Genomic DNA, 12,904 nt, shown 5'->3' on the forward strand with positions numbered 1-12,904 from the left:
ATAGCTATCTCAAAATTCTGACTGAATGTTTTAAGGAAATGGTGGGGGTTGGGCGGGGGGTTGGTTGCCCTACAATCGCTTTCGACTATTAAGAAGGGCGCTTGCTCTTTAAATTTCCAGTCGACTGAGCCCTTTTTGAAGTTTCTATGACAACTTCTTCGATACGAAGTGCCCTAGTCTTAAAAAAAAAAACATTGTGCCCACATCGCTGTTTGCTTAGGCAGTGCTATTGTGCTCCCTATGATAAGCGACAGGGATGATCACATCGAATCGTAAACGAAATCTGCGGTTAGAAGAGATAGTAAGAATCGTAAGAATCACAACGAGTCACAAGAGAAAAGAAATTCTATAAAACGGATGATTCTTTGATACTTTAACAGAAAGGAGGAATTGAATACACGCCAGTATTACTTAATTCAATTGAAGTTGCTGATTTAACACATCATGACTTAAAACTAAAGAATAAAATAATGATTATGCTATTGCACAATTAGAAAATCAAATATATACACGCGTGCTGAGTGCAGGGGCCCGGGTGAGGCCAGATACTATAAATAATGTAAAATAAGGATTCGGTATTTTCATCTCAAATTATTTTAAATTGAGGACAAAAGTAATCTCATTTGTTTGCAGATTGTTTCTGAACTTAATAAACAGGTTAATATATTCCTTTATTTTAAAAAAAGTACTAAGCTTCCGGGAAATAAGGTGTACGATTTCTCTTAAGATACATATTCGAAAGGGCTATCGCTATTGCAACCGCAAGACTTCGACTAAGGAGTAAATTTGCACTACAAGGAGGATTGTTGCTACCAATACAGAGTAAAAAAGAATCTTATTCCTAGGATTGGGCTAGAAATCGCTAGATGGCATTGATTGTTTTACTCCTGCAGATAAAGTTGGGTTAATCTTACTATTAGTTTGCTGATAATCAAAGATTTAGACAGCGAATTAATATGCACCACAGAGAAGTGAACCTTTTTTTAGGTTTTTAATTTGGAATATTTACATTCAATATTTGATAATTTGTATATAAACTTATGAATCTTATTTTATTCCTAAATTTTTGGCTCTAAACGTAGAATTGATGATATTAATCATCAGAAACAGAGTTTAAATGATCAGATGATCAGGCGTTTGTTATATTCCTGTGTATTAATAAGCAGGCACGAAGTCTGAATGATCAGGAGACATAGACTATCAGGTAAGGATCAGACCTGAATCACAACAAATATTAATGATTTGACATAGTTCCTCTTTCATTTTCAGATAATTTCTGAGCTTCAGCTTAATAGTCACATCAGGGGGAGAAACCACCATGAAGCTTTTAAAAGTTCCACAGACTTTTGCGGTGAAGATATTGACTATGCCAGCTGTATTACGGAAGCGCCAAAGGAAATAGAAGACCAAGCCGAAAAGGCTTCGAAAGAGCAGAAGAAAGTCTATGCCAAGCGGCTGAAACGAATAAAAAATCGTATGCTTCAAAGGTACTGACCTTTATTTTTCTTCTTCTTCTTCTACAGTTCACCTGGTTACACCTGGTTAATTTGTAGCTTTAGCCAAATTTAATTGTTAGTTTTCTTATAATTTAGGCATTTCAAAAGTATCCGGGATTTTTTTCCCAATGGGGGATAGTATTTGGGCTATCCCCCATAAAACCGGTTAGGAAAATTAGGAGTAGAGTTTTTGCCTAAAAAAATCCCTGGGGAACTGAAGGTCCATCATTTCTTCCGTTTCGTCAAAAATATGAAATGACTGATAATAGTCTTTGTCCATTCTTTTTCAAATAACGCTTTCGCTAACTCGTTTCAAGATTCTATTTACCGGATCCTATAGTCTTAAATTGGTTTCTAGTATTTATGTTTTGTTTGTTGTTTTTTTTGGGGGGGGGGCAGTAGATCCGTTTGGCATATTAAAAGGAGTGGAACCATTAAAACAAAGAACTTGGGGAACTCGTGGCAAACTATAGCTTTCACTTTTATAAATTTAAATGTTTTTACTTTTATAACTTTAATAAATCAAATAATATTAACGTTTTGATTACTAAATATCAGTATATGTATATTAAACTGACAATGCTCATTCATTTGTATTTTTTCAGTCAAGTGCAAATTATGTTCTGACCTTGGGAAGGCATAGGGGTTTTGAGCCCTACTCATGTTAATTTCCGCTCGTTTTTAGTTTAACTTGGTTATTTATTGTAATTTATGTTCGTTTTGGGTTTCATTTATTTATCGATGCTGATTTGTGGTAGTTTCACGCTTGGTAGATTATTTGATTTTATTTTTGCTCATTTTTCGTTTAACGGAGTTCTTTACTTTTCTTTGAAAAACTTGAGTTTGTGGAAAAAATTTTTTAATTCATTTCTGTTCGTTTTATATTGACATAGTCTTTTCAGGGAAAAAGAAAATAATTCTTTAAATCTTTTCGTTTTTTTAAACCTTTATAGTTTGGCCTGCTGTTTGTATGGTGGAGAAAAATTTTCAGCAGTTTTTAATAGCAAACACCATTTCAAAAACCTGTACACAAATAGTACCGTTTAATTTGGTTTTATACCTCCTCTAGTTGATCTGAAATAGAAACCTTGATACAATTCGCAAAAACAAATCTGTATACTTTCTTTAATAGCCTGGATACACTTACGCTATTTTGATTTGGTTAAATTTTAAGAGCAGAAGTAGCCCCTAAAGTTTGAACATAATACCCTCAGTCGTTCTTGGGATACTGCTGAGATGCCTTATTCAGAATTAGCATTAACACAGTGCATTTTGATTTAATCTTAAGGCAACATTTAGTGTTTGAACATAATTGGCAAGTGGGAGGGTGGGCGTTGGAGGGGGACTAGTTGCCCTCCAATCACTTTCGACTATTAAAATGGGCATTACCCCCTTTCTATTTTCAATCGAATGAGCCTTTTTCGAAGTTCCTAAGACAACTCCTTCGATACGAAGTGCCCTGGTCTGAAAAAAAAAAAAAAAAAAAAAAGAAAAGAAAAAAATAATAAGACATTTTACCCACATCGATCTTAATTATAAAAATATCAAGCCTTCCAATCACTTTCGACTATTAAAAAGGGCACTAGACCTTTCAATTTCCAATCGAATGAGCCTTTTTTGATTTTCTACGACAACGCTTTCTGTAAATACCTTATATGCCCCAAGGGCATTAATTACAACCCTTGCCCTAAGGGCTGTGAGGGGGTTGTCATCCTCAAAGACCTAATTTCCAGAACTTTCGACTACGTTAAACAAAATGGCTATCTCAAAATTTGATTGTATGTGTTTGGGGAAATGGTGGGCGTGAGAGGGGCGTTAGTAGCTCTCCAATCACTTTCAACTATCAAAAAAGGCAATAGCCCATTCAATTTCCAAGCGAATGAGCCCTTTTGAAGTTTCTACGACAACGCTTTCAATAAAAACCTTATATGCCCCCGGGGCATAACGTACAACCCTTGCTGTGAGGGTGGGGGGAGGGGGATTATCATCCTCAAAGACCTATCCAGAACTATCAACTACATTGAAGAAAATTGCTATCTCAAAATTTTGATTGTATATGTTTGGGGAAATGTTAGGCGTGAGAGGGGGGTTAGTTGCCCTCCAATCACTTCTGACTATTAAAAAGGGCACTATCTCTTTCAACTTCAAATTGAATGAGCCCCTTTTGAATTTTTTACAAGAGAACTTTCAATATAAACCTTATATGCCCCAGGGTGTAACTTAAAACCTGAGGGCTGTGAGGGGGTTGTCATCCTCAAAGACATGATTTCCGGACCTTTCAACTACGTTGAACAAAATAGCTATCTCAAAATTTTGATTGGATGTGTTTGGAGAAATGGTGGGCGTGAGAGGGGGTTACTTGACATCCAATCACTTTCGACTATTAAATAGAGCACTAGCCATTTCAATTTCCAATCGAATGATTCCTTTTTGAAGTTTTTACGACAACGCTTTCTATTAAGAAAAACCTTATATGCCCCCAGGGCATAACGTACAACCCTTTCCCTGAGGGCAGTGGGGGGGTGTCATCCTCAAAAACATAAGTTCCAGACTTTTTAACTACCCCGAACAAAATGGCTATCTCAAAATTTTGATTGGATGTGTTTGGGGAAATGGTGGGTGTGAGAGGGGTGTTAGCTATCCTCTAATCTCTCATATCCTCTAGTCACTAGAAGGGCACAAGCCCTTCTAGTTTCCAATCGATTGAGCCCTTTTTGAAGTTTCTACAACATCAATATCTATAAAAACCTTATATGTCCCCAGGACATAACTTACAACCCCAAGGGTTCTGATGGGGTTATCATCCTCAAAGACCTAATTTTCTAAAACTTTTAACTACGTTGAACAAGATGGCTATCTAAATTTTTTGATTGGATGTGTTTGGGGGAAATATGGGCTTGAGAGGGGGATTAGTTGCCCTCAAATCACTTTCGATTATTAAAAAGGGCCCTAGCCCTTTGAAATTCCAATCGAATGAGCACTTTTTCAAATTTTTACGACAAAGCTTTCAATAAAAACCTTATATGCCCCCGGGGCATAACTTACAACCCTTACCGCGTGGGCTGTTTGGGGAGTGTCATCCTTTTAGATATAATTTCCGGACCTTTCAACTACTTTGAACAAAATGGCCATCTCGAAATTTTGATTGGATGTGTTTGGTTAAATGGTGGGCGTGGAAGGGGTCTTAGTTGCCTTCTAATCACTTTCAACTATTAAAAAGGGCACTAGCCTTTTCAGTTTCCAATCAAATGAGCCATTTTTGAAGTTTCTACGACAACGCTTTCTATAAAAAGCCTTATATGCCCCCAGGGTATAACTTTCAACCCTTGCCCTAAGGGCTGTAGGGGGGATGTCATTCTCAAAAACCTAATTTCCAGAACTTTCAACTACGTTGAACAAAATGGCTATCTCAAAATTTAATTGGATGTGTTTGGGGGAAAGGTGGGCGTGAGAGTGGGGTTAGTTGCCCTCCAATCACTTTCGACTATTAAAAAGGGCACTAGCCCTTTGAATTTCCAATCGAACGAGCATTTTTTTTAAATTTTACGACAACGCTTTCTATACAAAGCTTATATGACCCAGGGCATAACTTACAACCTTTGCCCTGAGGGCTGTGGGGGAATGTCCTCCTCAGAAACATAATTTCTATGTGGAAATCAACTACGCTGAACAAAATGGCTATCTCAAAATTTTGATTGTATGTGTTTGGGGACTAGGTGGGCGTGAGAGGAGGGTTAGTTGCCCTCCAATCACTTTTAACTATTAAAAAGGGCACTAGCCCTTTGAATTTCCAATCGAATTAGCCTTTTTGAGGGTTGTACGACAAAGCTTTTTATAAAAACTGTATATGCCCCCAGGGTATAACTTACAGTTCTTGCCCTGAGGGCTGTGGGGGAGTGAGCTCCTCTGGAAAAGCAGTATGGTCTAAGAGATTATTTATGTTGTAATCTAAAATATATACAAATATGTTGCAATTACCAGCCGCCGGGCCCCGGCACGCGGAAGGCTTCTATATATGAATTCTCATAGCCGCTTGTCTTCTAACCGCAAATAATTTGCTGTCTTTTCATAGATGTTTGATTATTAAATCAAGCCCGTTTTAACAACGATATCTACTAAACTTCAAAGTTCTGATTTTCTTTTTTAAGGTTTGTGAATTGTTGTGGTCCCTTGTTAAAATATATACAAATATTTTTGCAATTACCAGTTTTTTGCTCTTTACGCAATTTAACGTCTTTTCAAAGATATTTGATTATTAAAGCAAGTCCAATTTCTAACAACGATTTCTACTAAGCTTCATACTTTTGGTTTTCTTTTTTAGGTTTTGAATTTTTGCAATTACCAGTTTTTTGCTCTTTCCGCAATTTATTGTCTTTTAATACTGAAATCTGTTCAAAGATATTTGATTACTGAAGCTAGTCTGATTTCTAACAACAATATGTACTAAGCTTCAAACTCTTAATATTCTTTTTTAAGGTTTTTGATTGTTGTAATTCCCTTGTCAAAATAGAGAATCATCATTTGTAATAATTGCAAATTTTCGTTTTTGGGGCCTTCCTACTGAGATTATATAACTGGTTGCGTTCAAAAAGGTTTTCTTTTTTAAGGCTTTTGAATAGTTGTAATACCTTGTTAAAATATATACAAATATTTTTGCAATTATATATATATATATTATATGTAAATTATTTGTATGTCAATTGAACAAATTTAACCGACAAGACAGACATGGTTGCACACAGTTCGTTACAATTCTCTAAAGGTTCACACTCCGAGATCAGAACATTTGAAGAACAGCATCATTCGACGTTGCAATTCGATTTGGAATAATCTTCCTGGGGACGATCTTCTTTAAAAAAAATTGTCGATTCCTCCTAAAACTTCACGATCTAGTGATGTAAAAGAGTAGCGGTAAATCAGATATTTAAGTAAAACTGCTGAGAATTGAGGAATAAAATTGAAAAAAAAAATTGTTTGCTTCACTCGATAACTGCAGCATGCCCGTACCTTAAGTGTATAATTTGTCTTGTCATTTGAGTTAAGTGACATGTTCTGTATAATTAGCGAACTAAAATGTTTCTGTTCGAAAAACGGTGACCCTGTAATTGTCATAGACCAGTTTTCAATTGATTTTTTCCTTATTTTAGGAGTGGAATACGATCTGACAGAAGCAGCTTATCAGAGAATCTCAAAAAGTCAAGGCTGAACAAACTTATATGCAGTATTGATAAAGCGATTTCTCGGCAAACGCCAGGACAGTGGGATTTATGTGCTACAATACAGGTTGAACGATCTGCTGATGAAATAACTAAAATTTTTACCAAAGAGGTACTGTATTTTACCGAAGAGGTACCTAAGATGTACTAATTTTACCCAAGAAATTTTATTCACCCGAAACTACAGAGGCACTGGGAAAAAACCAGGATTTCAATATATAAATTGAGCTCACCCTATTTAAGATGAGCCTAGTATAGAATTTCTTAATATAAGCTGAGGATAGAATATGCTTACTTTGTAAAAACCTGAAACTGAATATGTCGACAACTGACAATATTTTGTCGATATATAATTCGATACGATAATTTGTCTGAACTGAATCCGCAGATAGCTCGGTTGAGTTTTCAGTTGCATTTGATCATGCTGTTTGTCTCCTGAATGTGAGGTGCTTGCAGTTATTGGTCGAATTCCTCCTTCTCTAACCGTCTATGGGAAGCCCGTGTTGTGCACCTCATAGTTGTAGTCTAGTGGGCCTTTTGACGAGTAACACGCCTGACACAGTCGAATACCAACACACACACAATGCCGTGAGTCTTGGGAGCTTACGGTTAAATAAACTCCCCCCGTATCATCTGCATGAAATCATGAATTGTCATCATCATCTACTAGGGCGTCCCTGCCTTTAAGTGACCCGCCCTCGCACCGAGCGATGGTGGCGGGGACGATAAATGATCGAACTATCCCAACCAACATCAGTCAAGTAAAAGGTATTCTTTGAGTGTTTTTAAAATTGTTTTCGCTTCGTAAAGTCTTTTTGTAACCCCCTCCCCCCGAATGAAAATTCTGCATACGCGCTTGATTACACTTATAATGTCATTTTTAGCCTCTGCACAAAAAAAATAAAATAAAAAAAATAAAAAAAATAAGAATCTGTATGCAATTTGGCAGATTTGTCGGGTAAGTCCTTCATAAAGAGAAGGCACATAAAAAAAATCTTTTTTTCCTCTAAACAGAACTTCCTAAAAATCCCTTGAGTTGATTGGAGGCGTAATTCAAGACGTACTTCAAGTCACCTTGACAAGCAGGCAAAGCACGTCCCCACCAGACCTTTACGAAATTGTCAATGCCAACCGAAATCTTAGACGATACAGATCTCCTGATGAGGACAGTACTCCGTCTGAGATTTAAAAAGCCTTCCCCACCCCACCTGATTAGAAACCAGCTACTGCCGTTATTTATATTAATATGGAAAACCAACAATTTCCCAAAGGACTTGAAAATTTCAGTCATCCTCCCTGTTTAAGAAAAAGAGGAAAAGACAGAGTGTGCTAATTATAGAGGGATATCTCTCATTGACAATGCAGTCAAATTATTTACCGCCATTCTACTACATAAATTCCAAACAGCAATAGATAGGCGAACACGAGAAAACCAGTCTAGATTCTAGCCTAGCAGAGGAGACATGGATCGAATTTTTGTTCTCGGTTTGATCGTTCAACAATGCGAAAGGTAAAACCTCTGCCTTATCAATATATTCATGGACTATGGTGCTGCCTTTGATTCAGTTGAACGACAAACCTTGTGGAAGATTCTTCTTGAAAATGGCATGCCACTAGAATTTGTCGACATCTAGTAAGCCAATTACGACGGATCTGTGTTCCGAGTCTATGGGGAAGAGTCGTCATTGTTTGATGTGAAGTGGGATGTGAAACATGGCTGTATATTTTCGCCATTCCTCTTCAATTACTGTATTGATTGAATCCTGGCCCATGCCTTACGGAGATTTGAAGGAATAGTAGTTGGTATAAATGTCAACTTGGCGGACCTTGACGATGCACATAACGTAACTTTTTTCGTGTCGGACCCAAACTCACCACAGCAAATGCTTAACGAAGTGGCACATTTCTCAGCTTTCTTCGGTCTACAAATAAACACGAAGAAAACCAAAAATGTATTGTTTGACCTCATCACAGATTCATTTTTCTGCGATCTGAGTGTGATTGGAAGGGATGGTATGATCAAGATGTTAACAGAAAAATATCTAAAGCTCAAGCAGTTTTCGCTCAGCTCCACAAACATCTCTGGTTCTGTCGAGAAATTAGCTTGCGAACGAAGATATGTATATATAACTCTACAGTGAGGGCAGTTCTAATCTATGATTTTGAATAGTGGCCCTTTAAAGCAGATCGGGGACGTGCTCTAGAATTTTTTTTTTTTTTTACCGCTGCTACCTACGTTCTATTTTACGTCTCTGGATATCAGATAAAACTTAGAACGACTATCTGCCGACGTTGTTTGACAAAATCTCAAACAACATCAGGCTCCGCCGGCTTGAACGCGCTCCAACGAGTGCCTGATTGAACAAATACTTCTTTTTGAACCCTTATCAACATGGCGAAGAAGAAGAGGATGGCAATTAAAAATTTGGTGGTCGCTAGTTAGGCGAGATCTGAAGCCTACAGGAGGTTTCTGCATATTCGGCCACAAATGGGACAAGCACTGGATAAAGTTTACCGAAGAATTGGCACAAGACCGGTCATCGTGGTAGATCCTCATTCAGAAGCTTTGTTCGGGTGCCGGGTGAGGCGGAAATGTCTGATCCTGCTGCAAGTACGTAAAATAACTGGTGAGGAAAAACGCCAACAATGTAGTCGAGTGGGAAAAGTTGAATCACCTTTTACTTTGGTGAGAGCTTATATCACCTATGGGGAGCTAATGAGTAAATTGACAAATTCTTTTGATACATATCGGTGCTCAGTGTCTAAGAAGATGGCAAATCTTTTCTCGAGATTTGTAAATATTACTAAAACTTAAAAGTCCCCTTCTTAGAGTGCCAAACTATAAATTCGTTATCTAGTGGAGCCGCTTATGTTTTTTGGTGGTTTTGGTGGTTTGGTGGTTTGGTGGTGAGACCAGTAATAAACTTGAAAAGCAATTTAATGAGTAGCCGTATTTGTCTCTTTTGAGGAATTTGGACCATAATTTTATTTTATTAATACATAATTTTATTTATTACATATTTATTTATTTTATTAATACATAATTTAATTATATACATAGTTTTATTAGTACATTCATCTGAGGAGCAAGAACATTTTTTGATTCGGTATACTTTCATTGTACGTTAAGTTTAAAAACAAAATCAGTATTAACAAATAAATTGTCAAATAGAGGTAAGTCCATGTATTAGACAGCAAAAACAGGTAAATTATCCTTTTTGAACGTTTATTTGTTCGTCATAGAAAGGCAGTGTGATCTTGGAAATAAGTACCTAATTTAAGGTATTATCTCAAAATTACGTCGTATATACGGGGAGATACGACCAGTCAAGTATATAACTAATTATCCCCATTTGAACGTTTACTTGTTCGTCACAGAAAGGCAGCGTGATCTTGGAAATAAATACCTAATTTAAGGTATTATGTCAAAAATACGTCGTATATACGGGGAGATACGACCAGTCAAGTATATAACTAATTATCCCCATTTGAATGTTTACTTGTTCGTCACAGAAAGGCAGCGTGATCTTGGAAATAAGTACCTAATTTAAGTATATAATTAATTATCCTCATTTGAATTTGTTCTTGTTCGTCACAGAATGGCAGTGTGATGTTGGAAATAAGTCCCTTGTTTAAGGTATTGTGTCAAAAAAATGTCGTATATACGGGGAGATCCGACCAGTCAAGTATGTAACTAATTATCCACATTTGAATGTTTACTTGTTCGTCACAGAAAGGCAGCGTGATCTTGGAAATAAATACCTAATTTAAGTATATAATTAATTATCCCCATTTGAATGTTTACTTGTTCGTCACAGAAAGGCAGCGTGATCTTGGAAATAAATACCTAGTTTAAGGTATTATGTCAAAAATACGTCGTATATACGGGGAGATACGACCAGTCAAGTATGTAACTAATTATCCCCATTTGAATGTTTACTTGTTCGTCACAGAAAGGCAGCGTGATCTTGGAAATAAGTACCTAATTTAAGTATATAATTAATTATCCCCATTTGAATGTTTACTTGTTCGTCACAGAAAGGCAGCGTGATCTTGGAAATAAATACCTAATTTAAGGTATTATGTCAAAAATACGTCGTATATACGGGGAGATCCGACCAGTCAAGTATATAACTAATTATCCCCATTTGAATTTTTACTTGTTCGTCACAGAAAGGCAGCGTGATCTTGGAAATAAATACCTAATTTAAGGTATTATGTCAAAAATACGTTGTATATACGGGGAGATACGACCAGTCAAGTATATAACTAATTATCCCTATTTGAATGTTTACTTGTTCGTCACAGAAAGGCAGCGTGATCTTGGAAATAAGTACCTAATTTAACTATATAATTAATTATCCCCATTTGAATGTTTACTTGTTCGTCACAGAAAGGCAGCGTGATCTTGGAAATAAATGCCTAATTTAAGGTATTATGTCAAAAATACGTTGTATATACGGGGAGATAATACCAGTCAAGTATATAACTAATTATCCCCATTTGAATTTTTACTTGTTCGTCACAGATAGGCAGCGTGATCTTGGAAATAAATACCTAATTTAAGGTATTATGTCAAAAATAAGTGGTATATACGGGGAGATACGACCAGTCAAGTATATAACTAATTATCCCCATTTGAATTTTTACTTGTTCGTCACAGAAAGGCAGCGTGATCTTGGAAATAAGTACCTAACTTAAGTATATAATTAATTATCCCCATTTGAATGTTTACTTGTTCGTCATAGAAAGGCAGCGTGATCTTGGAAATAAATACCTAATTTAAGGTATTGTGTCAAAAATACGTCGTATATACGGGGAGATACGACCAGTCAAGTATATAACTAATTATCCCCATTTGAATGTTTACTTGTTCGTCACAGAAAGGCAGTGTGATGTTGGAAATAAATACCTAATTTAAGGTATTATGTCAAAAATACGTCGTATATACGGGGAGATACGACCAGTCAAGTATATAACTAATTATCCCCATTTGAATGTTTACTTGTTCGTCACAGAAAGGCAGCGTGATCTTGGAAATAAGTACCTAATTTAAGTATATAATTAATTATCCCCATTTGAATGTGTTCTTGTTCGTCACAGAAAGGCAGCGTGATCTTGGAAATAAGTACCTAATTTAAGGTATTGTGTCAAAAATACGTCGTATATACGGGGAGATACGACCAGTCAAGTATATAACTAATTATCCCCATTTGAATGTTTACTTGTTCGTCACAGAAAGGCAGTGTGATCTTGGAAATTACTACCTAATTTAAGGTATTATGTCAAAAATACGTCGTATATACGGGGAGATACGACCAGTCAAGTATATAACTAATTATCCCCATTTGAATGTTTACTTGTTCGTCACAGAAAGGCAGCGTGATCTTGGAAATAAGTACCTAATTTAAGTATATAATTAATTATCCTCATTTGAATGTTTACTTGTTCGTCACAGAAAGGCAGCGTGATCTTGGAAATAAATACCTAATTTCAGTTATTATGTCAAAAATACGTCGTATATACGGGGAGATACGACCAGTCAAGTATATAACTAATTATCCCCATTTGAATGTTTACTTGTTCGTCACAGAAAGGCAGCGTGATCTTGGAAATAAATACCTAGTTTAAGGTATTATGTCAAAAATACGTTGTATATACGGGGAGATCCGACCAGTCAAGTATATAACTAATTATCCCCATTTGAATGTTTACTTGTTCGTCACAGAAAGGCAGCGTGATCTTGGAAATAAGTACCAAATTTAAGTATATAAATAATTATCCTCATTTGAATGTTTACTTGTTCGTCACAGAAAGGCAGCGTGATCTTGGAAAAAAAACCTAGTTTAAGGAATTATGTCAAAAATACGTCGTATATATGGGGAGATCCGACCAGTCAAGTATATAACTAATTATCCCCATTTGAATGTTTACTTGTTCGTCACAGAGAGGCAGCATGATCTTGGAAATAAATACCTAATTTAAGGTATTATGTCAAAAATACGTTGTATATACGGGGAGATCCGACCAGTCAAGTATATAACTAATTATCCGCATTTGAATGCTTACTTGTTCGTCACAGAAAGGCAGCGTGATCTTGGAAATAAGTACCTAATTTAAGTATATAATTAATTATTCCCATTTGAATGTTTACTTGTTCGTCACAGAAAGCCAGCGTGATCTTGGAAATAA

The 12,904-nt window shown here is 36.2% G+C and overlaps 1 protein-coding gene across 1 annotated transcript in view; it reads left to right on the top strand.

The window, feature by feature from the left end:
* ssp3 (SCAPER domain-containing protein short spindle 3) overlaps positions 1 to 12,904 on the top strand; it is a 221,139-nt gene that overhangs the window by 84,580 nt on the left and 123,655 nt on the right. Inside the window, exons 13-14 of the mRNA XM_089101539.1 lie at positions 1,270 to 1,487; positions 6,644 to 6,824. Coding sequence (XP_088957665.1) covers positions 1,270 to 1,487; positions 6,644 to 6,824 — 399 coding nt within the window. The remainder of the gene's footprint in view (positions 1 to 1,269; positions 1,488 to 6,643; positions 6,825 to 12,904) is intronic.

The sequence above is a fragment of the Artemia sp. Qi Xiang Cuo genome, chromosome 15 (genome assembly GCF_049724085.1).
Source record: "Artemia sp. Qi Xiang Cuo chromosome 15, ASM4972408v1, whole genome shotgun sequence".
In the NCBI taxonomy this organism is placed as follows: Eukaryota; Metazoa; Arthropoda; class Branchiopoda; order Anostraca; family Artemiidae; genus Artemia; species Artemia sp. Qi Xiang Cuo.